The sequence below is a fragment of the Oncorhynchus kisutch genome, linkage group LG18, assembly GCF_002021735.2.
Source record: "Oncorhynchus kisutch isolate 150728-3 linkage group LG18, Okis_V2, whole genome shotgun sequence".
NCBI classification, from domain to species: domain Eukaryota; kingdom Metazoa; phylum Chordata; class Actinopteri; order Salmoniformes; family Salmonidae; genus Oncorhynchus; species Oncorhynchus kisutch.
The window spans coordinates 4345877-4362034 of record NC_034191.2 but is presented as its reverse complement, the minus strand read 5'-3'; the positions used below and the strand labels follow the sequence as shown (position 1 = coordinate 4362034).

Genomic DNA, 16158 nt, shown 5'->3' with positions numbered 1-16158 from the left:
AACTGCCTGTGCATATTGGTTCCTAACTACCCTGAAAAGTTGCATATCGCTGGGGCTATTTGATGCTAATGCAGAACACCACAGGATGGTTTTGTGATGCTTCCATTACAGTGCCTTATGTTTGTTGATGTGATTTGACCAGGAAAAACTCTGGGCCTTTTACTTATTTCTACTTACTGTGGGACATTCAGGGCAGCCTGGAGTGGCCTTGGATGAGTAACGGTGTCGATTTGAAGGGGGAGAAGGATGCAAAGGATGCAATGTAGCTGAGAGCCAGCAGGAGGCGCCAGTGGTAGTGGAAACGGGTGGTGTGCCTGCGGGGTTTCGAGAGTTGCGGAGAGGAGGAGGAGCAGTGGAAAGAGGAGGAGAGTAGGAAGACAGTGGAAAATGTCTAAATGCTGGGAACTTAAACTAAGTCATGGGGTGGTCTCTGAGAATGTTTATTACATTTTTTTTATTTTTTATAAAAAAGAACTGGGGAAAACTATAACTGAATAATGCAACCATTGGCAGGATGTGTAATCTCAATTTTATCGACTCTTTAAGATCTGTTGAAGATCTCTGTATTGGGGTTGCCATCAAAGAAAGACTCCACCCAAATGATTTATCCAACTCCCCCATCGCACGTACACCCCGTGCTCTCCACCCTCCTCAACCTTCCCTGCCAGTACCCCACCCAACCTTTTTCCCAGCTCTAAACAGTAGAGATTCAGGGTTAGTCCCAGAGTTTTGCTTGGCATCGCTGGGAGAGGAGGTGCATTGAGAGAGAGAGAGAGAGAGAGGTGTAGTCAGTGTGTCCCTGTCTTCCTCCAGCTAGCAGAGAGAGGACCCCTTCATCTGAAACATATTCAACTCTGGAGAGAAACCATCCCACGGACTGACAGGCTTCTGGTTGCCCTTACCTCACAGGAGCACACTGAGTAGCTGGTATTTACTGACAGTACAGAGAGAGAGCACCCTCCTGAGTACCTGGTATTTACTGACAGTAGAGAGAGAGAGTACCCTCCTGAGTAGCTGGTATTAACTGACAGTAGAGAGAGAGAGCACCCTCCTGAGTAGCTGGTATTAACTGACAGTAGAGAGAGAGAGAGAGCACCCTCCTGAGTACCTGGTATTTACTGACAGTAGAGAGAGAGAGAGCACCCTCCTGAGTAGCTGGTATTTACTGACAGTAGAGAGAGAGAGCACCCTCCTGAGTACCTGGTATTTACTGACAGCATACATGCAGCAGCATTCTTCACCCTCCTGAAGGGAGGAGACGTTTCTCCCATCTTCTCCAGGTAAGGGTTTTGTTCTCTGACTTTTAAAACTCATGTTTCCTAAACTGTGTTAACAGGTTTCCGTATAAAGACCTAGGGTCACCCTGTTCCCACTGTTATAGTGAACTCCAAGATACATCGCCCTGTCTGTTAAAACTACCAAACGCTGTGTCTGTACAGTTCCCCACTGCGCCATCTCTGACCCCCCCCCCCCCCCCCCCGTCCGCCACGTCTATCTCTATGGCCTCTGTTAATTAATGATACAAACTGTTCACACCCCTATTTGTTTGGCAGAGAACATTTCACAGGTTTAAAGATAATTTCCTGCAATTCTGCACATTTTGATAAGGGGTGGAGAGAAAAACAATCTGTTTTAAAGTGCATTTCCTGCAATTATACACATTTTGCCCCACCCCCCCTCCCCTAGGTGCATCCCACAGTTTGTGGACCACTGCTCTAGAATATTCTATCTGCCAGTACTCTGGAATGTTCACTATAGATTCTGTTTGGCTCTGCCAGTACTCTAGAATGTTCACTATAGATTATATTTGGCTCTGCCAGTACTCTAGAATGTTCACTATAGATTCTGTTTTCCTCTGCCAGTACTCAAGAATGTTCACTATAGAGCCTCTGCCAGTACTCTAGAATGTTCACTATAGATTATGTTTGGCTCTGCCAGTACTCTAGAATGTTCACTATAGATTATGTTTGGCTCTGCCAGTACTCTAGAATGTTCACTATAGATTCTGTTTGGCTCTGCCAGTACTCTAGAATGTTCACTATAGATTCTGTTTGGCTCTGCCAGTACTCTGGAATGTTCACTATAGATTCTGTTTGGCTCTGCCAGTACTCTAGAATGTTCACTATAGATTATATTTGGCTCTGCCAGTACTCTAGAATGTTCACTATAGATTCTGTTTTCCTCTGCCAGTACTCAAGAATGTTCACTATAGAGCCTCTGCCAGTACTCTAGAATGTTCACTATAGATTATGTTTGGCTCTGCCAGTACTCTAGAATGTTCACTATAGATTATGTTTGGCTCTGCCAGTACTCTAGAATGTTCACTATAGATTCTGTTTGGCTCTGCCAGTACTCTAGAATGTTCACTATAGATTCTGTTTGGCTCTGCCAGTACTCTGGAATGTTCACTATAGATTCTGTTTGGCTCTGCCAGTACTCTAGAATGTTCACTATAGATTCTGTTTTCCTCTGCCAGTACTCAAGAATGTTCACTATAGAGCCTCTGCCAGTACTCTAGAATGTTCAATATAGATTCTGTTTGGCTCTGCCAGTACTCTAGAATGTTCACTATAGATTATGTTTGGCTCTGCCAGTACTCTAGAATGTTCACTATAGATTATGTTTGGCTCTGCCAGTACTCAAGAATGTTCACTATAGAGCCTCTGCCAGTACTCTAGAATGTTCAATATAGATTCTGTTTGGCTCTGCCAGTACTCTAGAATGTTCACTATAGATTATGTTTGGCTCTGCCAGTACTCTAGAATGTTCACTATAGATTATATTTGGCTCTGCCAGTACTCTAGAATGTTCACTATAGATTATATTTGGCTCTGCCAGTGATCTAGATAGAATGGTAACTTGCTTGTTTCCAGTCCAAGGACTGACTGACTGTGTTGCAATGTGTACAAACCCACAAGGCATTTTCCATGATCTTCAGCAGTGTGCTATGCTTTCATAAAGGAGCCTAACCCAAAACCCCGAGCTAGATGATAGTTAACCCATAGGAACCATTTTCTCCATATCCTATGTCTAGTACTGCTGTTTGGATTATGTCTCTCCTCTGTCACCATTTTGATTCTACCCCTCTGCCCCATTTAGTCTTCTGACATGGAAATCTCTCTCCCTCTCTCTCTCCCTTTCCCCCCACTAAACAACCAATAAAACCCACAAAGTGGATTAAAGACAAAAATAATCCGACATTAACAGTAAACATTACACACACGCACACACACACACACACACACACACACACACACACACACACACACACACGTTTCAAGAGAATAACATTTAAAATATATTATTAGCAGTAAAATAAATCTAGTTTGTGAAAATGTTGTTTGATTTCTTTGTGGATCTGTGTAATTTGAGGGAAATATGTGTCTCTAATATGGCCCTACATTTGGCAGGAGGTTAGGAAGTGCAGCTCAGTTTCCACCTAGCGCGCATGCTCGTTAATCATCTCATTCCAAAATCACGGGCATTAATATGGAGTTGTTTCCCCCCTTGCTGCTATAACAGCCTCCACTCTTCTGGGAAGGCTTTCCACTAGATGTTGGAACATTGCTGCTATAACAGCCTCCATTCTTCTGGGATGACTTTCCACTAGATGTTTCAATTCATCCCAACAGTGTTTAATGGGGTTGAGGTCAGGGCTCTGTGCAGGCCAGTCAAGTTCTTCCACAACGACCTCAACAAAACATGTCTGTATGGACCTCGCTTTGTGCACGTGGGGCATTGTCATGCTGAAACAGGAAAGGGCCTTTCCCTAAACTGTTACCACAAAGCTGGAAGCACAGAATCATCTAGAATGTCATTGTATGCTGTAGCATTAATATTTCCCTTCACTGGAACTAAGGGTCCCGAACCATGAAAACCAGCCCCAGACCATTATTCCTCCTCCACCAAACGTTATATTTGTCACTATGCATCAGGGCAGGTAGCTTTCTTCTGGCATCAGCCAAACCCAGATTTGTCCATCAGGCTGCCAGATGGTGAAGCGTGATTCATCACTCCAGAGAATGCATTTCCACTGCTCCAGAGTCCAATGAAGGTGAGATTTACACCTCTCCAGCCGACGCTCAGCATTGCGTCATGACTTGGCCATGGAAACTCATTTCATGAAGCTCATGATGAGCAGTCTTGTGCTGACGTTGCTTCCAGAAGCAGTTTGGAACTCGGGGGTGAGTGTTGCAACCGAGGCAAGACGATTTTTACGACAGACGTTTCTACTTCACAATAACAGCATTTACCGCTGACCGGGGCAGCTCTAGCAGGCCAGAGATTTGAAGTACTGACTTGTTGGAAAGGTGGCATCCTATGACGGTGCCACGTTGAAAGTCACTGAGCTCTTCAGCAAGGCCATTCTACTGCCAATGTTTGTCTATGGAGATTGCATGGCTGTGTGCTTGGTTTTATACACCTGTTATCAACGGGTGTGGCTGAAATAGCCAAATCCACTCATTTGAAAGTGTGTCCACATACTTTTGTATATATAGTGTATCAGCCAGATCCTAACTGAGATTTCTAATTTGATGTTCCTTTTGATGGCGTAGAAGGCTCCTCTTGACTCTCAGATTGTTCACAGCCTTGTGGAAGTTACCTGTGGTGTTGATGTTTAGGCTGAGGTAGGTGTAATTATTTGTGTTGCTCTAGGGCAACAGTGTCTAGATGGAATTTATGTTTGTGGTCCTGGTATCTGGACCTTACTGTCAGGGCCCAGGTCTGATGGAATCTATACAGAAGATCTAGGTGCTGCTGTAGGCCCTCTTTAGTTGGGGACAGAAACACCAGATCATCAGCAAACAGTAGACATTTGACTTCATTCAGATTCTAGTAGGGTGAGGCCGGGAGCTGCAGAATGTCCTAGTGCCCGCGTCAATTAGTTGATATATATGTTGAAGAGGGTGGGGCTTAAGCTGTACCCCTGACACATCCCCCGGCCCTGAGGGAATACGTCTGTGTTTATTGCCAATTTTAACACTTGTTGTTTGTGGACATTGATCCCCCCCCCCCCCCCCCCCAAGAAAACACTGCTTTCCATCAGTTTATACAGGAGACCCTCATGCCTAATTGAGTCAATAGCTTCTTTTTTTTATCAACAAAGCATGAGAATACTTTGGTTTGTTTAGGATTGTTTTCACTGAAGAAATGTTGGAGTCTGCTGTTGATGATACTGCATAGGCTATCCCTGAGGTGGTTGTTGACACAGTTCATTCAATGAAATTGGAGAATCCATTGCGTTCTGGTAGTCTTTAATAGTTGATTGTAAGTTTAGTAAATGATCATGTATAATATATTTTAGCTCTAGGTTCTTCGTTATAGGGCCGAAAAGGTTGGAGAAGTGGTTTATCCCATACACACATCTCCATTTTGTATTAGATAACTCTTTGTGTTGTTTATTCAGTGTTTCACAGAAGTGACTTGATACTCTGGAATCTTCCATCTCTCTAGCTAGGTTTCCACGGCAACAGATTTCCATGCAAATATTCTGAAATCTGGATAAAGACAATATGTGCATTTCCCCACCTGTGGTGCTTCCTGCTGTTCCCACCAAACGGACTTGTTGCGTGATGGAAGAAGTGCACAAAATTAACTTTTCCGTTTAAGTTTTCATTTACAGAATAAAAATCGAAAATTCGATGTGTTTCCATCTCATTTTGAACCTTACCGGTAGTTTAGACACGAAAACTGTTGCGCTAAATATGAGATGTGCCTCCTCTGGTCTTGGCCCGTGCGCTCTTTCCAACGTCTCTCAGATACAGTGCAGGTTGTCTTAGTCTACATGATAATGACATTATTATGGGTAAAAGAGGGAATATTTGTATTTGTCAAACAGCAGCCAAGCATCGATCATCGTGTCACCAGAATAAGACCCTAGATATTTATAAAAATGAGCATCCAGCTCATCACCTTTCACCACCCTGTGAAGTTCATGATATATTATAAATACTATGTAGCCTAATAAACTACCTGGTTTCCCGAGTGCTAGTGGGAGGACCACACAGCATATTATCGCGTGATTTAAAGTTTACTTCAATATGATTTTATATCAATATCTGTGCATAAAGGTATTTCCACCGCAATTTCGTGCGTTATTCATTTTACAGACTCAAAAAGATCCTTACCATGTCGAACGAACAAATTATCTGTAGGCATGTATAAAATTGTACCCGAAACTTCCTGTCTCCATCACAGCTGTCGTGACTTATTTATTTTAATGGGTATGACTTTACTCACAATAAACTCTGTGAATGGAAACGTGGTTATTGAGCTGTTTTCCGACTTGCTGTTCTTTCCATTTGTCGCAGTGTGTTTCTGCACTGATTCCCCATAGTAAAGGCCTGCGTTCTGGTTTTCTGGGTCTGTGTTTTTGGTTGGATATATTTCTCAATGCATTTCTTATGTTTTATCGCTCTTCATCAAACCATTTCTCATTGCTACTAATTTTCTTATTTAAAATAAAATAAATGTCAAAAGTGCTATGTTAAATATACTTTTCAGGCTTTCTACTGCTAAGTTTACACCATCGCTATTGCAGGGAAACATTTTGGCCAGGAACTTCTGTCTGTCTCTCTCTCTCTCGTCCACAGATGAGTTCACATCTATCGATGTGTGACTGATCGGATCTTTATTCTCTCACTTTAGCTCTTACCAGCAGAGGGGGAGAGAATGAAAGAGAGAGATGGACAGGAGGTGATATCTGATCTGACCACATGCAGTTACATTACAGCACCATTCATACCTAATCAGATGTGGTGCTTCTCTAGGAGCCTACACCACCATTCATACCTAATCAGATGTGGTGCTTCTCTAGGAGCCTACAGCACCATTCATACCTAATCAGATGTGGTGCTTCTCTAGGAGCCTACAGCACCATTCATACCTAATCAGATGTAGTGCTTCTCTAGGAGCCTACAGCACCATTCATACCTAATCAGATGTGGTGCTTCTCTAGGAGCCTACAGCACCATTCATACCTAATCAGATGTAGTGCTTCTCTAGGAGCCTACAGCACCATTCATACCTATCAGATGTGGTGCTTCTCTAGGAGCCTACAGCACCATTTGGTAGTTGACTCCTGTAATAACTTGCTCAGAGCAAACTGGTGATTAACAAATCGCAGATGAAATGGCAGACTGTGTCTGTGCATGTAGAGAGGATCTGTGTGTGTGTGTGTGTGTGTGTGTGTGTGTGTTCGCTCCAACATTCTCCAACAGCGTTCCATTGTGCGAACAATTGATAATCATTCACTCATTTAACGTTCCCTTGAGAACAAACACATCCTCTCGGAAAAACTGATGTCTTACTCATTTCAATGTAAGGAAATGAGGTAGGCTACTAATGTAGTAGGACTGGGTGTGAGGGGACACACGGCTGTGTGTGTGTGTGTGTGTGTGTGTGTGTGTTTCCACTGCAAGGGAACACCATGTTTTTCCAGACATGCTCTTACAATTGAATTTTTTATTTAACCTTTATTTAACTAGGCAAAACAGTTAAGAACAAATTCTTATTTACCATGATGGCCTACAGTGGCTGGGATTTTGTAAAAAGAATTGTAAAAATGTAGGACAAAACACACATGACAAGAGAGACAACACAACACGACATAAAGAGAGACAACACAACACTACATAAAGAGAGACAACACAACACGACATAAAGAGAGACAACACAACACGACATAAAGAGAGACAACACAACACGACATAAAGAGAGACAACACAACACGACATAAAGAGAGACAACACAACACGACATAAAGAGAGACAACACAACACGACATAAAGAGAGACAACACAACACGACATAAAGAGAGACAACACAACACGACATAAAGAGAGACAACACAACACGACATAAAGAGAGACAACACAACACGACATAAAGAGAGACCTAAGACGACAACACAGCATGGCAGCAACACATGACAACACAGCATGGTCGCAACACAGCATGGTCGCAACACAGCATGGTCGCAACACAGCATGGTAGACGCACATGGTACAAACATTATTGGACAGACAACAGCAAAAAGGGCAAGAAGGTAGAGACAACAATACATCACACAAAGCAGCCACAACTGTCAGTAAGAGTGTCCATGATTGAGTCTTTGAATGGAGAGACTGAGATAAAACTGTCCAGTTTGAGTGTTTGTTGCAGCTCGTTCCAGTCGTTAGCTGCAGCGAACTGAAAAGAGGAGCGACCCAGGGATGAGTGTGCTTTGGGGACCTTTAACAGAATGTGACTGGCAGAACGGATGTTGTATGTGGAGGATGAGGGCTGCAGTAGATATCTCAGATAGGGGGGAGTGAGGCCTAAGAGGGTTTTATAAATAAGCATCAACCAGTGGGTCTTGCCACGTGTATACAGAGATGACCAGTTTACAGAGGAGTACAGAGTGCAGTGATGTGTCCTATAAGGAGCATTGGTGGTAAATCTGATGGCCGAATGGTAAAGAACATCTAGCCGCTCGAGAGCACCCTTACCTGCCGATCTATAAATTATGTCTCCGTAATCTAGCATGGGTAGGATGGTCATCTGAGTCAGAGTTAGTTTGGCAGCTGGGGTGAACCAGGAGCGATTACGATAGAGGAAACCAAGTCTAGATTTAACTTTAGCCTGCAGCTTTGATATGTGCTGAGAGAAGGACAGTGTACCATCTAGCTATACTCCCAAGTACTTGTATGAGGTGACTACCTCAAGCTCTAAACCCTCAGAGGTAGTAATCACACCTGTGGAGAGAGGGGCATTCTTCTTACCAAACCACATGACCTTTGTTTTGGAGGTGTTCAGAACAAGGTTAAGGCAGAGAAAGCTTGTTGGACACTAAGAAATCTTTGTTGTAGAGCATTTAACACAACATCCGGAGAAGGGCCAGCTGAGTATAAGACTGTATCATCTGCATATAAATGGATGAGAGAGCTTCCTACTGCCTGAGCTGTGTTATTGATGGAAATTAAGAAGAGCGTGGGGTCTGGGATTGAGCCTTGGGGTACTCCCTTGGTGACAGGCAGTGGCTGAGACAACAGATGTTCTGACTTTATACACTGCACTCTTTGAGAGAGGTAGTTAGCAAACCAGGCCAAAGACCCCTCAGAGACACCAATACTCCTTAGCCGGCCCACAAGAATGGAATGGTCTACCGTATCAAAAGCTTTGGCCAAGTCAATAACAATAGAAGCACAACATTGCTTAGAATCAAGGGCAATGGTGACATCAATGAGGACCTATAAGGTTGCAGTGACACATCCATAACCTGAGCAGAAACCAGATTGCATACCAGAGAGAATACTATAGACATCAAGAGAGACAGTCAGTTGATTATTGACAAGTTTTTCCAACACTTTTGATAAACAGGGCAAAATAGAAATAGGCCTATAACAGTTAGGATCAGCTTGATCTCCACCTTTAAATAATGGACGAACCGTGGCTGCCTTCCAAGCAATGGGAACCTCCCCAGAGAGGAGAGACAGGTTAAAAAGGTCAGAGAGAGGCTTGGCGATGACAGGAGCAGCAACCTTAAAGACGAAACAGTCTAAACCATCTGACCCAGATGTGTTTTGGGGGTCAAGTTTAATAAGGAGCTCCTTTAGCACCTCAGACTCAGTGACCGCCTGCAGAGAGAAACTTTGTAGCGGGGCAGCGTAAAAAGAGGGAGGAGCATCGGGGATAGTCTCATAAGAAGGGGTGGGAGATGAGGAAATGTTGGATGGGCAAGGAGGCATGGCTGAGTCAAATAGGAATCCTGACTTAATGAAGTGGTGATTAAAGAGCTCAGCCATGTGGTCCTTGTCAGTAACAACCACATCATCATCATTAAGGGACATGGGCTTCTTGTCAGTAACAACATCATCAACATTAAGGGACATGTGCTTCTAGTCAGTAACAACCACATCATCAACATTAAGGGACATGGGCAGCTGTGAGGAGGAGGGTTTATTCTCCAGGTCTTTAACCATGTTCCAGAACTTATTGAGGTTCGACCCACAGAGAGACAACTGCTCCTTAAAGTAACTAACGTTGGCCTTCCGGATAGCCTGAGTGCAGTTACTTCTCATTTGCCTGAACAATAGCCAGTCAGTCTAAGTATGCCTGTGCAGAGCCTTTCTTCGAATGCAATTCTTGAGGTAGAGTAACTCTGCAAGATCACGGTCGAACCAGGGGCTGAACCTGTTTTTAATTCTCATTTTCTTTATGGGGGCATGTTTGTTAGTAAAACCACTGAAAATATCAAAAAAAATAAGGTCCAAGTGTCTTCGACGGAGGGGGATCACGCTGATTCTATACCAATTTACAGAAGCCAGGTCATGCTAATTTATTTTCTTTTAGCAAGTGTCTATGACAAATCAGGACAGGTCATTTCACTGAGCCATTACAAACACCGCTGTAAAACTGATCACTAAGGTCATTACAGAAAAAGCCAGACTGATATTTGTGAAGATAACATCGATGATGTTTGGGTGTTTGGAGTCATACCTTGTTGGATTGGTAATTATCTGAGAAAGATTTAGGGAGTCCCATTGCTTTAGGACTTGGTCAGGTGGTTTAAGCATGTCCCATTTTAGGTCACCTGGCAAGACAAATTCAGACTTGGTGTAAGGGGCCAGGAGAGGGCTCAGGGCAGGTAGGGTACTGGCCGGTGCTGATGGAGGACGATAACACCCAGCAACAGTCAACAAAGAGTTATTTGAAAGTTTAATGCTTAAAACCAGCAAATCAAATTATTTGGGGACAGACTTGGTGGAGACAACTGAGCACTGAAGGTGATCCTTGGTAAAGATTGCCACTCCACCACCTTTGGAAGATCTGTCTTGCCAAAAAAGGTTGTAACCAGAAAGGTTAACATCAGTGTTCAAAACACTCTTCCTGAACCACGCTGGATTGGAACTGGGAAACCACACTTTCAATTGATCCATTTTAGGTAATAAGCTTCTACTGTTAACGTGCAGAAAACCCAGGCTTTTACGAGAGCAGAAATCAGTGAAGCAGATATCAGAGCACAGGTCAGAATTGGGGCTAGCAACAGTAGTTGGGCCTGGGAGTACATGCACATTTCCAGATATCATCAGCAGTAATACAATCAAGGCATGGCAGAGGACAGGGAGAGAGCTCTGCGGTGCTGATCTATGACATCTGAATGTGCATCAGATGGCAACAAGATCATATTGTACAGCAATTTCATCAGGTGACATGAATACAAAGCTGGCAAGAGGTGGTTAGAATAGGATGGGAGGGCAAAGAGTCTGTGTAACCAATAGAGAGTCCCGAGTGTGGAAACAAACATAGTTAATCCCACAGTAGGGGAAACAAGAAAGTGCATAGTCAACAAAGCATGCAGGAGTCATGAGGCAAATAGCACAAAAAATATATAAGGACTTGGGGCCATTGTAAGTTCAGCGTCACTCGCCCCAACAGTGCCTGTGTGCTGGAGGCAGGCGAAAGCTCGGGAGAGAGGGGAGAATGTGGTGGGGGTACCTGTACCAGACAGGGGGAGACAGGCCAGGGCAGACGGAGAACAGAGAGGGGGGAGTGTGGTGGGGGTATCTGTACCAGACAGGGGGAGACAGGCCAGGGAGAGAGGGGAGTGTGGTGGGGGTACCTGTACCAGACAGGGGGAGTGTGGTGGGGGTACCTGTACCAGACAGGGGGAGTGTGGTGGGGGTACCTGTACCAGACAGGGGGAGACAGGTCAGGGCAGATGGTGAACAGACAGGGAGTGTGGTGGGGGTACCTGTACCAGACAGGGGGAGACAGGCCAGGGCAGATGGTGAACAGACAGGGGGAGTGTGGTGGGGGTACCTGTACCAGACAGGGGGAGACAGGTCAGGGCAGATGGTGAACAGACAGGGGGAGTGTGGTGGGGGTACTTGTACCAGACAGGTGGAGTATGGTGGGGGTACCTGTACCAGACAGGGGGAGACAGGTCAGGGCAGATGGTGAACAGACAGGGGGAGTGTGGTGGGGGTACCTGTACCAGACAGGGGGAGTGTGGTGGGGGTACCTGTACCAGACAGGTGGAGTATGGTGGAGGTACCTGTACCAGACAGGGGGAGACAGGTCAGGGCAGATGGTGAACAGACAGGTGGAGTATGGTGGGGGTACCTGTACCAGACAGGGGGAGTGTGGTGGGGGTACCTGTACCAGACAGGGGGAGTGTGGTGGGGGTACCTGTACCAGACAGGTGGAGTATGGTGGGGGTACCTGTACCAGACAGGTGGAGTATGGTGGGGGTACCTGTACCAGACAGGGGGAGTGTGGTGGGGGTACCTGTACCAGACAGGGGGAGTGTGGTGGGGGTACCTGTACCAGACAGGGGGAGTGTGGTGGGGGTACCTGTACCAGACTGGTGGAGTATGGTGGGGGTACCTGTACCAGACAGGGGGAGTGTGGTGGGGGTACCTGTACCAGACAGGGGGAGACAGGTCAGGGCAGATGGTGAACAGACGGGGAGTGTGGTGGGGGTACCTGTACCAGACAGGGGGAGACAGGCCAGGGCAGATGGTGAACAGACAGGGGGAGTGTGGTGGGGGTACCTGTACCAGACAGGGGGAGACAGGTCAGGGCAGATGGTGAACAGACAGGGGGAGTGTGGTGGGGGTACTTGTACCAGACAGGTGGAGTATGGTGGGGGTACCTGTACCAGACAGGGGGAGTGTGGTGGGGGTACCTGTACCAGACAGGTGGAGTATGGTGGAGGTACCTGTACCAGACAGGGGGAGTGTGGTGGGGGTACCTGTACCAGACAGGGGGAGTGTGGTGGGGGTACCTGTACCAGACAGGTGGAGTATGGTGGAGGTACCTGTACCAGACAAGGGGAGACAGGTCAGGGCAGATGGTGAACAGACAGGTGGAGTATGGTGGGGGTACCTGTACCAGACAGGGGGAGTGTGGTGGGGGTACCTGTACCAGACAGGGGGAGTGTGGTGGGGGTACCTGTACCAGACAGGTGGAGTATGGTGGGGGTACCTGTACCAGACAGGTGGAGTATGGTGGGGGTACCTGTACCAGACAGGGGGAGTGTGGTGGGGGTACCTGTACCAGACAGGGGGAGTGTGGTGGGGGTACCTGTACCAGACAGGTGGAGTATGGTGGGGGTACCTGTACCAGACAGGGGGAGACAGGTCAGGGCAGATGGTGAACAGATCGCCAGGTGGAATCCTAGCAGCAGGTGTCAGACCCACTTGGGAGAAGCTGTTATTTCTGGAGTCAGATTTCTGGAGTCAGATTTCTGGAGTCAGATTTCTGGAGTCAGATTTATTGTAGAAAATGGATGGTCTTTGAACAGACTCCCGCCGTTTGTTGGGCTCAAAGGCTATGACACCTCTCACTTCACACCTCAGGGCTAATTAAAGTTGATTCTGGTCTGTCTCAGTTCCAGGTTCCAGGATGGTGTCCTCAGGTCTCTACTGTTTGTTTGCCAAAACACCCTCTGTACAGCTTGAAAAATGCAATCCTTGCAAGTAGTAATCCTTCCAGGTCATTTTGTCCAAAATGAGGTTGTAGGTTTGGAGTTTTGAATCTGGAGTGAAGGTTATGCTGTGGAGGTTAGCGTCCTATATGTGTCCCTGCCGGAAAAAATATGTATATAAAATAATAGACTGTAGTTTCCAGACAATATACTGTAGTTTCCAGACAATATACTGTAGTTTCCAGACAATATACTGTAGTTTCCAGACAATATACTGTAGTTTCCAGACAATATACTGTAGTTTCCAGACAATATACTGTAGTTTCCAGACAATATACTGTAGTTTCCAGACAATATACTGTAGTTTCTAGATAATATACTGTAGTTTCCAGACAATATACTGTAGTTTCTAGATACTATACTGTAGTTTCTAGATAATATACTGTAGTGGGCTAAATCTGACTCCACGTCCGTCGGAAAAGTCAAAGCAGCAGACAGACAGACAGGCAGACAGACAGGCAGACAGACAGGCAGACAGACAGACAGGCAGACAGGCAGACAGACAGGCAGACAGACAGAGACAGACAGACCGACAGGCCGACAGGCACGCACGCAGGCAGACAGACAGGCAGGCAGTGTTCAGTAGGGTGTAATATTCATAATGTTGCAGACAGAATTGTATGCATAGACCTGAAATCCCACTGACCTATTGTTGAGTATCACAGCTGTTCTATGCTGGGTCCCTATAAATCTAGCTGTGTGTTCTGTGTATGTAGAGTGTTCTGAGTCTCCTGTCACTACAAAATGGCACTAGAACATGTTGACAATTCATTGACGGTTTTCTTCTGCAGCAGTGTGTTCGTTTCTAGAGACATGTTTAGAATTTACGGTTCATTGCTGGTTTTCTTTTTTTCCCACAGAAGTCTTTTGAAGGAGTCAGAGTGGTGACTGCATAGGAGAGGGAAGACCTCAGACCAGAGCTTTAACGACATAAAACAGACCGTACAGTAACATCCAGTACCATCCTCGAAGAGGCCCGACTGAAGAAGAGGTCTCAGAGGAGAAGAGTTCACATTAAAACACAGGAAACACCTGAAAACACTCCCAGGTTTACCTTCAAGAAACACAGACGCAAAACACAGACACAGACACAGGTAGTTTACAGAACTCCCTCACATTCCACAAAGGTAGATCATTTCCTCTTGAAGGACAACAATCAACCAATCAGCCAATCATTCAGTCAGTCAGCCAATCAGGATGTCTCGTTGGGGCCGTAAGGATGTGAAGAAGACTCCTGAGGTGATCAGGACGGTAACAGAGGGGCTGAAGTCTCTGTACCGTCAGAAGCTCCTCCCCCTGGAGCAGTACTACGGTTTCCATGACTTCCACTCCCCCTCTCTGGAGGACGCAGACTTTGACAACAAACCCATGGTCCTGGTGGTGGGACAGTACTCCACTGGCAAGACTACGTTTATCAAGTAAGATATTATACACAGTAAGATATTATACACAGTAAGGTTTATATTCAGTGCCTTCAGAGAGTATTCTCACCCATTGACTTTATCCACACTTTGTCGTGTTACAGCCTGATTACATTGAGATGTTTTTTGGGCACTGGCCTACACACAATACCCTATAATGTTGAAGTGAAATTATGTTTTGTAGAATTGTTTTGTTTATTAATAATAATAAAAAATGAAAAGCAGAAGGCATGCGTCCTTCCTAACTCGGTTGCCTGAGAGGAAGGAAACTGCTCAGGGATTTCACCATGAGGCCAATGGTGATTTTAAACCAGTTACAGAGTTAAATGGCTGTAATAGGAGAACTGAGGATGGATCAACAACATGGTAGTTACTCCACAATACTAACCTAAATGACAGAGTGAAAAGGAAGCCTGTACAGAATACAAATATTCCAAAACATCCATCCTGTTTGCAACAAGGCACTAAAGTAAAACTGCAAAAAATGTGGCAATTTATGTCCTGAATACAAAGTGTTATGTTTGGGGAAAATCCAACACATCACTGAGTACCAGTCTTTATATTTTCAAGCATGGTGGCGGCTGCATCATGTTATGGGTATGCTTGTCATTGGCAAGGACTAGGATAAAAAGAAAATGAATAGTGCTAAGCACAGACAAAGTCCTAGAGCAAAACCTGGTTCAGTCTGCTTTCCAACAGTCACTGGGAGATGAATTCACCTTTCAGCAGGACAATAACCTAAAACACAAGGCCAAATTACACGAGTTGATTACCAAGACGGCAGTGAATGTTCTGACTGGCCTAGTTACAGTTTTGACTTCAATCAGCATGAAAATGGCTGTCTAGCAATGATCAACAACCAACTTGACAGAGCTGTAAGAATTATTTTAAAGAATAATGTGCAAATATTATACAGTCCAGGTATGCAAAGCTCTTAGAGACTTACCCAGTAAGACTCACAGCTCTTAGAGACTTACCCAGAAAGACTCACAGCTCTTAGAAATTTATTTGACTTAACTGATTTACGTTGTTGTGTGTAACAGGTATCTGACCTGGTGACCTGTTGTTGTGTATATCAGGTATCTGACCTGGTGACCTGTTGTTGTGTGTAACAGGTATCTGTTGGAGCAGGATATCCCAGGAAGCAGGATAGGGCCAGAGCCTACCACCGACTGTTTCACAGCCATCATGCACGGTGAGGTAGAGGGGGTGATCCCGGGCAACGCTCTCATCGTTGACCCCAACAAACCTTTTCGCAAGCTCAAC

At 45.2% G+C, this 16158-nt stretch overlaps 1 protein-coding gene across 1 annotated transcript in view; it reads left to right on the top strand.

The window, feature by feature from the left end:
* The first annotated feature begins 686 nt into the window (after nt 1-686).
* ehd2b (EH-domain containing 2b) overlaps nt 687-16158 on the top strand; it is a 35406-nt gene continuing 19934 nt past the window's right edge. The window contains exons 1-3 of the mRNA XM_031795328.1: nt 687-1280; nt 14332-14889; nt 16008-16158. The exon at nt 16008-16158 is cut by the window's right edge and continues 26 nt beyond it. Coding sequence (XP_031651188.1) covers nt 14669-14889; nt 16008-16158 — 372 coding nt within the window. The 5' untranslated portion in view covers nt 687-1280; nt 14332-14668. The remainder of the gene's footprint in view (nt 1281-14331; nt 14890-16007) is intronic.